This window comes from Rhincodon typus, chromosome 25, assembly GCF_021869965.1.
Source record: "Rhincodon typus isolate 14 chromosome 25, sRhiTyp1.1, whole genome shotgun sequence".
NCBI classification, from domain to species: domain Eukaryota; kingdom Metazoa; phylum Chordata; class Chondrichthyes; order Orectolobiformes; family Rhincodontidae; genus Rhincodon; species Rhincodon typus.
Genome location: NC_063356.1, coordinates 7493902 through 7509296, shown reverse-complemented (window position 1 = coordinate 7509296; position 15395 = coordinate 7493902). Strand labels below are relative to the sequence as shown.

The 15395-nt window shown below is 41.5% G+C and overlaps 1 protein-coding gene across 1 annotated transcript in view; it reads left to right on the top strand.

Moving 5' to 3' along the window:
- cntn2 (contactin 2) overlaps positions 1–15395 on the top strand; it is a 189180-nt gene that overhangs the window by 64125 nt on the left and 109660 nt on the right. The window contains exon 2 of the mRNA XM_048612184.1: positions 5632–5782. Within this exon, the coding sequence (XP_048468141.1) occupies positions 5716–5782 (67 nt within the window). The 5' untranslated portion in view covers positions 5632–5715. The remainder of the gene's footprint in view (positions 1–5631; positions 5783–15395) is intronic.

Below are 15395 nucleotides of genomic sequence, written 5' to 3'. Positions count from 1 at the left end.
TGCCTCTGGAGGGTAAGTCAGTGCGAGTGAGTAATGTAAAAGCTTTGATCAGACAAAGAAAAAATGTAATATTTATCAACCATGTATAGGCAGTGTTGATCTCTTTATATCCATTACTGAAGAAAGGCGCTACTAAATAATACCTCCAAGTCACATGGGGCTGCTGCAATGTTTAAGGGATTGCAAAAGATATGGAGCTTGTAGAATATTAATGTTGTCATTGTGGCTGCCATTCCTGACCGAGGGTATTAATAACAGTTAACTATTGTGTCAATGTACTAAAACTTGTGAATTGTGTTCTTCATTCTGTTCTACTAGCCTACTGCACTTCGTGTACAAGATGATGAGAGGCATAGATAGAGTGGATAGCCAGAGACTTTTTCCCAGGGCGGAAATGACTATTACGAGGGGGCATAATTTGAAAGTGATTGGAGGAAGGTATAGGGGAGATGTCAGAGGTAGGTTCTTCACACAGAGAGTGGTGGGTGTGTGGAATGCGCTGCCGGCAGTGGTAGTGGAGTCAGATACTTTAGAGACGTTTAAGCAACTCTTGGATAGGCACATGGATGATAGTAAAATGTAGGGTAAGCAGGGTAGTTTGATCTTAGTAGGATAATAGGTCGGCATAACATCTAGGGCCGAAGGGGCCGTACTGTGCTGTACTGTACGATGTTCTATGTTCTAGAATGGCATGATCTGCCTGTACTGCATGCAAAACAGATTTTTTCACTGTACCTAGATATATGTGACAATAATCATTTAAATCAAATCAAAAAGAAAGGCAGATTGACATAGAGCAGCCACTATCGTTGGATGTGTCTCAGCACCTCGGTGCCCAGGTGTAATGGAAACTGTTTTGTTGATATTGGCTGGTTTCAGCACTGCTCCAGCACAGCAGGAAACCACCTGAGATTGCTCACCTGCCTAGGTGGGATTTAGTCACTCATATCACCTACAACCAACCAAATTAACCCTCTTCTGCCTCTGAAGATAATAGGTTCCCAATAATAATGCCACGTGGAATTTTACTAACACCAGAGGTGGCCACACTTGGTGGATCCCAGTCAACCAACAACAACCTGCTGTTATAAAGCTGGGTGGGGGGAGCCCCGACAAACGTGACACAGTCACACATCTATAGGGAGACTATTCAGGGCTGGTCACCTGACAAAGGAGCAGTGCTCTGAAAGCTTGTGATTTCAAATCAACCTGTTGAACTTTAACCTGGAGTTGTGTGACTTCTGAATTTGCCTAAAAGTAGTTAAGGCTGCAAGTTGTACAAGTAAGGGATGCCTTTGATCTTTTGGATAGATTCAAGGTCCAATGTTTGATGAAACTTAAAAAAAGTTAAGACTGCAAGTCAATTTAAAATGCCAGGAGTTTATAAGTTGTTAGGAAAGAAGGGTCTCTATTCCCAAGAAGGGTCACTGGACCCGAAACATAAACTCTCCTTTCTGACACTGACAGACTGAGTTTTCCCAGAAATTGGTGATTTTGTTTATAAGTTGCTGTTAGGTAAAGGCATGAAGGATTGTGGAGATTAGATGAATAGATGGAGGTAAAATAAAGATCAGTCATGTTCTAGTTGAATGGTCGGACAGGGCTTGTGGAACTAAAAAGCCTTTGCCTATTCCCATAATGTCCTAATGAAGTAAAATATAGTCCAAATGACTTCACAGAAGATTAAAATTAGTATCTTGCCAAAGAAACGATTAGGAGAGGTGACCAAAAGCTTGATCAAAGAGTAAGTTTTGAGGAGCATCTTAAAGACAGAGAGAAATAAAGTCGCCAGTGTTTAGGGAGGAAATTCCAGAGCTTCAGGTAAGACAGGTGAGAACATCGGTAAGACAAGGCAAGTGGGGGTGCAATGCAGGGAGAATCGGAGGAAAGCAGAGATTTATAAGTATCGCAGATCAAGGAGAGACTACACAGTCACTTTAGAACCAAAAATTCCTAATATCTAATCCGTACTACTTTTTATTTATATTAATATATTCTTTCATAGAATGTGGGCATTGCTGGTCCATTTATTGCCCTTCCTTAATTATCCTCTGAAGGTGGCAGTGCTTGTGTCTTCTGTTTAGCAACCACTGGCGGCTTGTGGTTGAGGATGCTTGCTACCAGCAAAGCTTTCCATAATGAGTCTGAAGGACTGTCCGTTATCAGTGGTAAAGGATAGACCACTAGAGAGCCTTAACATGAACGTTTGTCATAGAGGATGTAGTTTATTGCATGATCACAAAAATTACAACTAGCATTAGACACAATAACAGTTATGAGGAGCCAGTATGTCACATCTATCTCCATCTGGACCTCGTGCATGCTTCTCTAACCAAAGACTGCGTGACTTCATCAGGTTGAGTAGCAATAATGCTACTTCAACATTAACGCTTTCAGAGCCATTATCTTATACAAATGTGGTGGGCAACCTTTGTGAACCAAGGCAGCCTGTTGGTGTGGGAGCACCCACGGTGATGTTAGGAAGGGAGCTATGGGGTTTTTACCCAGTGGTAGTGATGTAACAGTGACATAACTCCAAGCCAGGATAGTGCGTGGCTTAGAGGGAGTTTGTAAGTTGTAAGTGTTCCCATGCGCCTGATGCCCTTGTCCTTCTTGGTGACAGAGTTGCAGGTTTGGAAAGTGCTGTTGAGAAAGGCTTGGTGAGGTACAGATTCTCTCCTTCATCATTACAGCTAAGTATTGGTTATACAGTGAATATTGTGCAATGTACATGCAGAGTGAGCTTCTGGGGATAGCACTCATCCTGTCTCTAGCCTTTACTCTACAGGGCCATGATCAATCATCATCATGGCAGCATTACAAACTATTAGTTTTGCAAATAAAAACCGAAAGAACTGCAGATGTTGTAAATCAGGAACAGAAACAGAAGTCGTTGGAAAAGCTCAGCAGGTCTGGCAGCATCTGTGAAGAAAAATCAAAGTTAACGTTTCGATTCCAGTGACCCTTCCTCAGAACCCGAAACGTTAACTCTGATTTTTCTTCACTGATGCTGCCAGACCTGCTGAGCTTTTCCAGCAACTTCTGTTTTTGTTTTATGTGTGTGTTTTACTTTTATAAAGCCTTTTCTGAAGAAGGGCCCAGACCCAAAACGTCAACATTCCTATTCCTCTGATGTTGCCTGGTCTGCTGTGTTCTTCCAGCTTCACACTGTGTTATTTCTAAAGGGTAGGTCTGTTCTTATGATCAAGTCATGCTGCCAAAAGAGGAAGAAATGCATTTGGCAACACTCCAGTAAAATGAATATATCCTGTAAGTTCTCTTTCTTAAGGTATTAAGTTGGGCTGGTTCCCAACCCCTACACTTATTTATGTTTCTCATCTATCACACTTGAATTGTACATATTGGCATCTGTATTATCACAATGATGAGTATATCACCTTTTGAGTCAATTCGGGAATCATCACCAATCTCTTTCTAATGCACCACACCATTGCTCGATTACAGATTCTCTCTCCATGAGAATATGCTTCATTGAGGGAAACCACTGCTCACCTGCCTAATATTTTAAAATTAGAAGTAGAACACAATACTAAGGCACAGGCAGAACTGATTCAGCAGAATGTTAGCAGCTGAAAATCCTGGAAAGAGATAGACTGCAGTTAATGATTGTTTGAATTGATTTTGGATAACTTGTCCGATGATATGATGCGAGAGGACGGAATATCTGCAGCCCTACTGTGTATCGGTGTAATGCTAGACACAGCAGAAATATTTCCATTATTTAGTGTTTCTTCCACAAGAATGCAGCTACCAATTGGGTTAGAAATAACAATCAGGCATCAGCAAACCAGGAAAATCCAGTGTATCTAAACCTTGTATAGCTACATCAAATCAGGACATCAAAATGTTTGAGACCTTCTAAGCAAAAGGTCAGGAGCGCACAGCAATAAGTCATTCCAGGTCATCAGCCGAAGCAAATCCCAACCAGCAAATCCCGTTTCACAATTGTCCGTACAATATTTGTGTATCTGGGATAAGAGTCGCTTCATTGGACTGGTGCAATCAAATGCCCATTTTATTTCCAGTTTGCAGTCAGAATGATCAGTCTCTTAGTGTTTGCGGTTATCACTTCTCTGAAACTGATAGCAGCTGGCGACAAGGTGGCTCAGTGAACAATGCTGCTTCCTCACAGTGCCAGGGACCTGTGTTTGATTCCAGCCTTGGGTTACTACTTGTGCAAAGTTTGCATGTTCTCTCCGTGTTTTTGTGGGTTTCAGCTGGGTGCTCCAGTTCCCACAGTCCGTAGGTGGATTGGCCATGCTAAATTGCCCCGTAGTGTCCAGGGTTGTGAAGGCTAGGTGGATTAGCCATGGGAAATGCGTAGTTATGGGGATAGGGTGGGGGTGAGTCTGGGTGGGCTGCTCTTCGGAAGGTCAGTGATAGACCAAATGGCCTCTTCCTGCACTGTAGGGATTCTACGATTCTCTCACCTCTGCAACCCACATGTACACTGCTAAGTAAGGAAATCCAGAAGTTGCTACCAGGGATTTTCTATTGGACTAGGGTTGAAGTCCCACCTACAACTCCACAAGCTTGCAATTGAGTAGAAATCATGGCACTGATGAAATTTTGTCCTTTTAATCATAGCCTATTAGCATTGCAGAAGGTTGGTTAGCTTAGTTAACTGGCTTGCAATACAGAGTGATGCCATTGGCATGTGTTCAATACCCATACCAGCTGAGGTTACCATAAAGGTCCATCCGCACCTGAGGCAGGTGACTGCCAGGTTAAATTCGCTACCAATCATCTTTAATGAGAGAATGGCATCTTTATCTATTATTCATTAACAAGCCCTTGTAACGTGTTATTCCTCGTTGAAAGGGTTGTTTCTGTGTTTTAAACAGTGTATAATATTCTAATTACCCATGTAACACCTCTCTGGCACTGGATAAAACTAGATTCATGTTTATGAAATGTCAAATTTCTCCATTATAATAAAAAAGTTTCTAATGCATATTTTTCAATGAGCTCTGTTTAGAGTATTTCAGCTTCTTTCTTCATTACATTTTTATGTCCTAATTATTTGTTTTGCTGTCTGTCAAATTAAAGTAAAACTGAAGGACAATTTGTGAAATATGCCTCCTGAAATGCTGTCTGTGGGAATTATTCAATGTGATTGGCTGCTTATCTCACTTAATGATATCACCTCTGTTGGTTGCTTAGAGATCATAGTGTTCTGCCAAATTTAAGCTGATGTTAGAAAATAGGAATCCTTGTTGACAGCCTTTTGTTAAGGTCAGTGACAAGTGCTATAACTTGCTGACTACAAAACCTATGCAAGTATGTTGTATTTCCTCAGCCACCTGCTCATGAAGTAGTGCTCTCTACATTAAGAGGAGCTTTTCCAAGACTGAAGGTGAAAGTGTAAGATCTGACTTTTTGTCAGAATGGTACAGCTGACAGGTTATCTCTCTGAAACATTAACTCAGTTTCCTCACAGATCCTACCAGCCTTGTTGAGGTATTTCCAGCATTTTAATGTTTTTAATTCACACTTCCAACATGCACAGTAATTCTGTTTGTGAATGAAAGAAAAAGGTTGCAATGTCTTTGAAATCTGCAGAGCACAAAGTAATCTTCTACATATGAATCGTTGACATCTGTTTTGCAGGTGAGAACCAACATTCGAAGGAAGTTGGCAGCACTTTCGGAGTAAGGGACTGTGTCACGGTTCTCTACCACTGGCTCATTGTGCATGGTCTTCAGGATGAGATTATCAATCAGTCCCATCTTTGTGCTTTCAGTCACAAGCTGGCTAACAGGTAAGCTCGACTACACATGGCTCCAGAACAGGGGCTTCCCTTGTGCTCAGTTCATGACCAATGATGCTGAAAATGGGAATGTTTTTGAGCTCATGCATGAACTGGAACCCAAGAGCACGTCATGAGAAGGCCATTCTCTTCCTCAAGCCGATCCCACCATTCAGTGAGATAATTAGAACATAAGAATTAGGAGCAGGAGTAGACAATTCAGCCCCTCAATCATGCTCCGCCACTCAATATATTCTCACCTCAGCCCCAACTCAGCTTCCCTACCTGATCTCCATAACCTTTAACCCATTGTTAATTGGCAGAGGGGTGGGATCCTCAACAGCAGGGAGGCTTGAAGGAGACACAGTAATTAGAAAAAGCAAGTTGAAGAGACAAGTCAGGCTGGAACAGGACACGTAGTGAAGAATGCCTGTTGGAATAAATTGCGTTTATTTCAATGCAGGAGGGCTGACAAGTAAGGCCGATGAACTCAGAACGTGGATAGATACGTGAGGCTGGGATATTATAGCCATTACAGAAACATGGCTAAAGGAGGGACAGGACTGGCAGCTTAATGTGCCAGGGTACAGGTGCCTTAGGCAGGGCAGAGGTGGAGGAGAGAGGGGAGGGGGAGTTGCATTTTTGATTAAGGAGAGTATCACAGCAGTAGTCAGAGATGAAGTACCTGAGAGATCATCCAGTGAGGCTTTGTGGGTGGAGCTCAGAAATAAGAAGGGGATGGTGACCTTATTGGGGTTGTACTATAGGCCCCCAAATAGTCAACAGGAATTAGAGGAACAAATATGCAGGGAGATTGGGGAGACTTGCAGGAGCAACATGGTTGTCACAGTAGGGGATTTTAATTTTCCCAACATATACTGGGACTGCCATAGCGTTAAGGGGCTTAGATGGCGTGGAATTTGTTAAATGTGTTCAGGAAATTTTCCTCAAGCAGTATATAGAGGGTCTTACTTGGGAAGGGGCAAAATCCGACCTAGTCGTGGGAAATAGAACAGGACAGGTGACCGAGATTATAGCGGGGAAGCAATTTGGGAACAGTGACCATAGTTCTATTAATTTTAAAATAGTTATGGAAAAGGACAAAACTGGTCCACGGTTTCAAGTTCTACATTGGCTGAAGGTGAATTTTGAAGGAATTAGACAGGAGCTTGCATGGGTTGATTGGAGTAATTTGTTTGCAGGCAAAAGGACCTCTGAACTGGGAGGCCTTTAAAAGTATGATAGCTAGAGTTCAAGGTCTATATGTTCCTGTGAGGGTGAAGGGCAAAGTTGGCAGGAGTAGGGAACCCTGGATGACAAGAGATATTGAGGCTTTGACCAGAGAAAGGGATGCATGGCTCAGGAACAGGCAGCTGGGATCAAGGGAATCCCTGGAAGTATATAGAGGATACAGGAGTTTATTGAAGAAGGAAATCAGGAGGGTGAAAAGAGGGAACGAGATAGCTTTGGCTAAGAAGATTAGGGTGAATCCAAAAAGATTCTTTAAGTATATTAAAGGAAAAAGAATAACTAGAGAGAGAATAGGACCCTTCAAGGACCAAAGTGGACATATATGTGTGGAACCACAGGAGATGGGCGAGGTACTCAATGAATATTTCTCCTCTGTGTTTACCATGGAGAAAGACATGAAGACTTGAGAACTTGAAATTTAGTAGCAATATCTTGAGGATAATCCATATCACAGTAGAGGAGGTGTTGGAAGTATTAGTATGTATGAAGGTGGATAAATCTCCTGGTCCCGAGCAGATATATCCAAGAACTCTGCAAGAGGCTAGAAAAGAAATTGCGGGGGCCCTGGCTGATATATTTGCATCATTGTTAGCCACAGGTAAGGTCCCGGAAGACTGGAGGGTAGCAAATGCTGTGCCCGTATTCAAGAAGGGCTGCAGAGAAAAACCTGGGAATTATAGACCAGTAAGCTTAACCTCCAGGGTAGGTAAGTTACTTGAGAAGATTCTGAGGGATAAAATATACATGCATTTGGAAAGAAAAGGTTTGATTAGGAGTAGTCAGCGTGGCTTTCTGTGTGAGAGATTATGACTCACAGATTTGTTAGAGTTCTTTGATGAAGTGATCGGGAAGGTTGATGAGGGCAGGGTGATAGACAGATTTTATATGGTGTTCAGTAAGGCCTTTGATAAGGTTCCACATGGTAAGCTGCTCTGGAAGGTTAGAACGCATGGAATCCAGGGAGAGCTGGCAAATTGGATACACAATTGGCTTGTTGGTAGGAAGCAGAGAGTAATAGTGGAAGGATGCTTGTCGGACTGGAGGCCTGTGACTAGTGGTGTGCCTCAGGGGTCAGTGCTAGGCCCATTGCTGTTTGTTGTCTACATTAATGATTTGGATGAGAATGTACAAAGCACGATTAATAAGTTTGCAGATGACACTAAAATAGGTGGTGTCGTAGACAGTCAGGAAGGTTATCAGAAATTGCAGTAGGATCTTGACCAGCTGGGAAAATGGGCTGAGAAATGACAAATGGAGTTTAGTGTAGATAAGTGTGAGGTATTGCATTTTGGAAAGTCAAATCATGGTGAAAGGCAGGGCCTTAAGGAGGGTTTATGAACAGAGGGACCTTGGAATTCAGTTGCATGGTTCTCTGAAAGTGGAGTCACAGGTAGGCAGGACAGTGAAGAAGGCTTTTGGCATACTGGCCTTCATCAGTCAGGGCATTGAGTATAGAAGTTGGGAAGTTATGTCGCAGTTGTACAGGACGTTGGTGAGGCCGCACTTGGAATATTGTGTTCAGTTTTGGTCACCTTGCTGTAGAAAGGATGTTATTAAAGTGGAAAGAGTGCAGAAGAAATTTACAAGAATGTTGCCAGGACTCAAGGGACTGAGTTATAGGCAGAGGTTGGACAAGATAGGACTTTTTTTCCTTAGAGCATAGGAGACTGAGGGTAGATCTTATACAAGTGTAAAAGATCATGAGAGGCATTGATAGAGTGAATGCACTCAGTCTTTATCCCAGGGTTGGGGAATTGAGGACAAAAGAGCGTTAGTTCAAGGTAAGAAGGAAAAGAATACATGGGAACCTGAGGGGCAACTTTTTTTATACAGAAGGTGGATATTCCATACGCATATGGAATGAACTGCCAGCAGAAGTGGTTGAGGTGGGTACATTAGCAACATTTAAAAGGCATTTGGACGAATTCATGGATAGGAAAGGTTTAGAAGGATATGGGCCAAGTACAGGGAAATGGGGTTAGCATGGATGGACATGTTGGTCGGTATGGACCAGTTTGGGCTGAAGGGCCTGTATCCGTGCTGTAGGATTCTATGCCTTAATGATTCTATAACTCTATGACTCTATGGTGTAAGAACATCTGAAAGCACTTTGGAACCAAGGGAGCACTTTTGCAGTGTGGTCCCTGCTGTGATGCAAGAAGCACAACAAACAATGTATGCACAGCAAGATTCCACATATGTAATGTGATGATGATCACTGTCTGTTTCAATGATGTTGCTTGACAATGAATATTGTTCAGAACAGGGTGAACTCCCCTGCTCTTCTGTGAAATACTGCCATGGAATCTTTTATATGCTCTTGCAAGAGAAGTCAGGGCTTTGTTTTAAAACATTACCCAAAAGACAACAGATGGCAGAGTAGTCGCATCATCTTTCAGTAAAATCTCTGGGTTACCAGCCTGGACTTTGTGCCTAAGCTTCAGCGTAAACTCCCCTTCTCTTTCTGAGTAAGATCAAAGGGGCAAAAATTTACCTGCATTCATTCTAACCCAATTCCACACTTCCACAGTAGCAAACGTTCAACATTTTACTGCACATTTTTTTAAAAATTACATCATTTCTCATTCAGATGCCCTCATTACTTTTGCATTATTGGCTTCCTTTTATTTTCAAAAGAAAATACTCTACTTAATTTATGTTCAATTTAAAATTTGCAAAACCATTGACCACAAATTCCAGTTTGGAAGTGAATGACCCAGTATTATTCTTTACTTTTGTACAAAATGTCATGTCTTCTACTGCCCTCAAACTTCTTTATCCTCAATTGCAGTCTTTTTGAATCTTGCGTTCAGCAATTATCATGTAAATGCTCTTTCATTATTGTAGAATTTCCAATCACTACTTTGGTTTAATTGACTAAATTTTTTTATTCTTTTCAAGGTTAAAGTTCAAGGCTTTGCTGTCACTTTTTACACGGTATTACCAAAACACTTCTCTATTGCCTTTACTTAAATCGTTGATGGGATGTGGGCATTGCTGGTTAGGCCCGTGCATGCTGCCCATCCTTAATTGCTCTGGACGAGGTGATGGTGAGTTGCCTTCTGAAACCACTGCACTCCACACTGTGTCGGGACATCCACAATATTGTTAGTTAGGGAGTTGCAGGATTTTGACACAGTGACTCCAAAGGAACAGAAATATGTTTGCAACTCCAGATAGTGAGTGACTTGGATGGGAATTTGAAGGTGGTGATTGTAATGGTTATGACAAGGTCATGAATAGAATATGAGTCCCCTGATTGGGGCTGTTAATCTTGTCCAATCAGGGAGCCCTGACTGACATGTATAAACAGGAGTGTCAGACATCCTGTTCACTCTGAGAGCAGGCTCTGAAGGAGATGGATCAGTGTCAAGGACTTTCCACGTGTAAATAAAGGGTGACTTGGTGATGGGATACCAGTCTCTGTGGAGTTATTTCAGTGGTATTCCCATGTATCTGCTGCCCTTGATCTTATAAATGGTAATGGTCATGGGTTGGAAGGTGTTGTCTAAGCAAACTTGGACAACACCATTCGGATCATAACAGCTTGTTGTGTACATTAAATTCTCCATATCTCACCTCTGACTCTTTTACGAAGAACTTTTTTTTGAAATGGCAGCGGTGGCTGAGAAAGGACATTCAGCCCATCAAAATTCATCCACCCAAAATGAGCAATGTAGAATCTCACTAATTCAAGGGTTTGCCTGAAGGAAGAAGGATAAAAAGACTTAAATTTCTTGAGCAATTTTAATGATTCCGGGTTGCCCTAAAGCATTCTGCAACCATTGAAGTGCGTACTTTTAGAATGAAGGATGCACCATATGCAGATCATAAATTCCTGAAAGCAATGGCAACAACAACAATTTTTATAGTACCTTAAATACAAGGAAATGCCCAAAGACAGTTCTGCCAGCAGGTTATAAAATGAAACATGACACATAATGAAATATTAGGTCAGATTTCCAAGGGGGTGATAAATGAGTTAAGTTTTAAAAAGCGTACCAAAGGAGGAACAGGTGATAAAGAGGTGGAGGAGTCTAGGGAGAGAGTTGCAGATCTTGGAACATAGGCAGCTGAGAAACAGTCACTACAGTGGGAACAATTAACATTGAGAATGTAAAAGAGGCCAGAATTAGAGACGTGCAGATATCTCAGAGGGGTGTGGGGATGGAGGTATTACAGGGTGAGGGAGGGGGAAGACCATGAAAGATTACAAAACAAGAATTAGAATTTTAGAATAAAAATCTTGCTTGACTGTGATCCAGTGTAGGTCAGTGAGCACAGAGGTGTGAGGGGAATGAGAATTAGTCCAAGTTAAAACAAGAGCAGCAGGATTTTGGATGATCACATGTTTGCAAATGCATTGTTTGAAAGCACATCTGATGACTTAAGCCCAGACATTGCTACGTTGGCCCTGATCTCTGAGCTTGTCACAGGTTGTGTTCACTGCTGAATCATCTGCCTTTCTGCATTAATCGCTGTTAGTGGATGCTCCAAGTCTGGAAAGTCCTTGGCCTAGGTTCGAAGATGTGCTTAGACTGGCCAGGACTTTGCTTTGCCAAGGATGATTCAGCCAGCTTGTGCTACTACTAACCTCCTTTATAAGGAGACCAATGGGAACCAAAACATCAAAATTTATTTTCCGCAGGCACTTGCTTCTCCCCTAGTGGCCTGAGTTCACTGTATTCACACGCTACACCCAACATTAATAGGTACCCATACAGAACTCACCTGGGAAGGCGATGGCATGGTGGTATTATTGCTGGACTGTTAATCCAGAGACCCAAGTAATGTTAGAGTCTTAGAGATGTACAGTACAGAAACAGACCCTTCAGACCAACTCGTCCATGCTAATCTAGTACCATTTGCCAGCAGTTGGCCCATATCCCTCTAAACCCTTCCCATTCATATTCCCACCTGGATGCCTTTCAAATGTTATAATTCTGAGAACCCAGGTTCAATTCCTGCCATCACAGATGGTGGAATTTGAGTTCAATGTATGTTAAGAGTCTAATGATGACAATGAATCCATTGTTAGTTGTCAAAAACCCATCTGGTTCACTAACGTCCTTTCGGGAAGGAAGCTGCTGTCCTTACCTGGTCTGGCCTACATGTGACTCCAGACCCACAGCCTATGTTGTAAACTCTTAACTGCCCTCTAAGATGGCCAATAAATGCTGACCTAGCCAATGACGCCCTCATCCCATGAATGAATAAAAGAAGTAGGGAGACTTCACCTTTCCCAGATATGAAGCTGAAGGTGAGGAAAGGTCAGAGAGGGGTTTCCCAAGGAACTGACCCCGTGATGTGATGGACATCTGAGCAAGTCGGCTAATAACCAAAGCGAACCAAACTAACCAAGCGTACCCTCTGGCGTGGTGCCACTCTCCAGAATTGTTTCTTTATTCTGTTGTTTTCCCGGTCAGTGTCAAGATGATTGCTTATCCCCATGATTAATGCTCTAGCCTTTTCATGGCATCTTAATCTTTAAAAAAATCAGCTTCTGAAGTATTCTCTACACCTGTCCAGCAGATGTTTATTGCAACAACCCATAAGTATCATCTTTATTATCCTTGACCTCAATTTACATTGTCACAATAACATCAGCTGAACCATTTATATTTATTTTTGGGTGCTCACTTGTTTTGTGTTTCTGTAATTTCTGTAAACTCAATGGCCAGTTATTTTAATCTCTTCATCCTTGACTTAGTTTAACCAGGGCTCATTAATTCCGATTGCACCCAAACACAATGTTCCAAATCCACATAAATGCTCCTTGTATTAAGTAACTTAAACACCTCTTCTCTTGCGTTCTATTATTAGTTATTTTCTCTTTATAGGTCATTGATCTTCCCTCCCTGTGCAAATACATTTTCCCTTGAATTGTCTCTTAGCATCCCAGAATACCTTCCACACCCATTGAATCAAGTATAATATTTTGGAACTGATTAGATCATTTCCCCTGCTGTAGATTAGTCTACCTGTTCCTGGTCAGTTTGTTCTCCTCCAGCAGCTAGTTTTACCTCTAAAATATCATACTTATCTTCAAACCAGCACCTTTTCACAGATCCTCCTGTCTAACCATATTTAGGAAAGACACATAAACTTCTTCTCAACCACAAAACTTTTAATATCTTCTCCTTTGGTTTTCAAGCAAGATTCTTAGAACTATTTGCAAGTACTTATGCCATTTCAGTGTGTTTTCTAAATCCCTTTGTGGCTTCACCCTCTTACTATCTTTGTCGTGTCCTCCAATCATTCAACCTGCCAAGATCTTTGTGCTCCTTAATTCCTAACATCTTGCGCATCTTCAGTTTTCATCACTTATCAGTCATCACTCCACCATTGATTTCTGTGTCTTCAGCTGCCCAAGGACAAAGCTGTTTAAATTTCCCCTTAAACCTCTCTACCTCTATGCTTCTTTTAAGATATTTATAGAGTCATAGAGTCACAGAGCAGGGAAACAGATCCTTCGGTCTAACCAGTCCATGCTGAGCATGTTCCAAAACTAAACTAGTCTCATCTGCCTGTGTTTGGCCCATATCCCTCCAAACATTTCCTATTAATGTACTTATCCAGATACCTTTTAAACATTGTAACTGTATCTGCATCCATCACTTCCTCTGGAAATTCATTCCACATACACACCACTGTCTGTGTAAAAAAACCTGCCTATCATGTCTTTTTTAAATCTCTCACACCTTAAAAATATGCCCCCTTGGCTTGAAATCAACCACTGTAGGGAAAAGACACCTAATCTATATCCATCATGATTTTATAAACCTCTATAAGGTCACCTTTCAACCTTCCACACTCCAATGAGAAAAGTCCCAGCCTATCCAGCCTCTTCTTTTAACTCAAACGCTCCAGTCCGAGCAATATCCTGGTAAATCTTTTCTGAACCCTCTCCAGTTTAATAGTATCCTTCCTATAACAGGGCAATCAGAACTGGACCTAATACTCCAAAAGAGGCCTGACCAACGTCCTGTACTACCTCAACATGACATTCCAACTCCTATATTCAAAGGTCTGAGCAATGAAGGCAAGCGTGCTAAACGCCTTCTTAACCACCCTGTCTACCTGTGACGCAAACTTCAAAGATTATGCACCTGAACCCCCTATGTCTCTCTGTTCTACAACACTACCCAAGGCCCTACTGTTAATTGCGTAAGTCCTGTCCTTGTTTGTTTTACCAAAATGCAATACCTTGCATTTATCCAAATTAAACTCCATCAGCCAAACCTCAACCCATTGACTCAATTGATCAAGAACTCTTTGTAATCTTACGTAACTTTCTTCACTGCCCACTATACCACTAATTTTGGTGTCATCTGCAAACTTACTAATCTTGCCTTATATATTCTCATCTAAATAGTTTATACAAATGACAAATAAAACTTACTACTTCTTAAACCCTATCACATTGAGCCTCTTTTTATATCTCCTTACCTGACTCTGTGCCATTCTTTCTGTCTGATTGCAATACTGTGTAGCTTCTTGGGAGGTTTTACTCCATCAGAGGTGGTATATAAATAGCTTGTGTCCAGTAGCTGCTTTCAGCTCCTCCATGATTGTAGAAGTATCCATTTCTGTGGGCAGAACAGAAAAGCAACATTTTTTTTTAAAGATGACAGACTGGTAAATTTTGCCATTCAGAAGGATGAAAGTAAATCACAGAAATTAGCATGCAGGTAAAACAGGTGATTAGGAAGGAAAATGGCAAGTTAACTTTACTGCGAGGATCCTAGAGTATCTGAGTGGGGAAATACAGCAGCAAATTTACAGGGGTTTCATGAAACCACATCTTCAATAGTATATCCCCTTCTGGTCCGTCTGAAGAAGGAAATTCTTGACTTGGATGTAATGCAACAAAAACTCACCAGATCGATCCCCTAAGATTAGAAATTGTTATATGAGAAGTAATTGAGTCAAAAAGGCTGATATTCTCTCGAGTTTAGAAGAGCGAAATGAAATTTCTTTGAAACAATTACATTGCTTAGAGGGATTGACAGGGTGGATGCTGAAAGGTTTTTTCTTGTGCCTGGAGAATATAACTAGAGGGGAATAGGCGTATGATCAGTGGCAAGCCCTGTTGAATTGAACTAACAATAAAAGTCTTCTCTTAGAGATTTGGAAGTCTTTGAAATTCTCCATACCAATGAGCTATGGATGCTCAGTCATTGTATATATTCAAGATGAATGGATATTTGCACACTAAGGAAAATCAAAAATTCAGACATTTTCTTAACAACCTGTTCGTGGATGTTATGTCACATCTCTGAGCAGGTAAGACTAGAACCTAGTACCCCTGGCTCAGAGATAAGGACATTATCCTTGCACCACAAGAACCCTGAATCAAGGATATAGACATAGG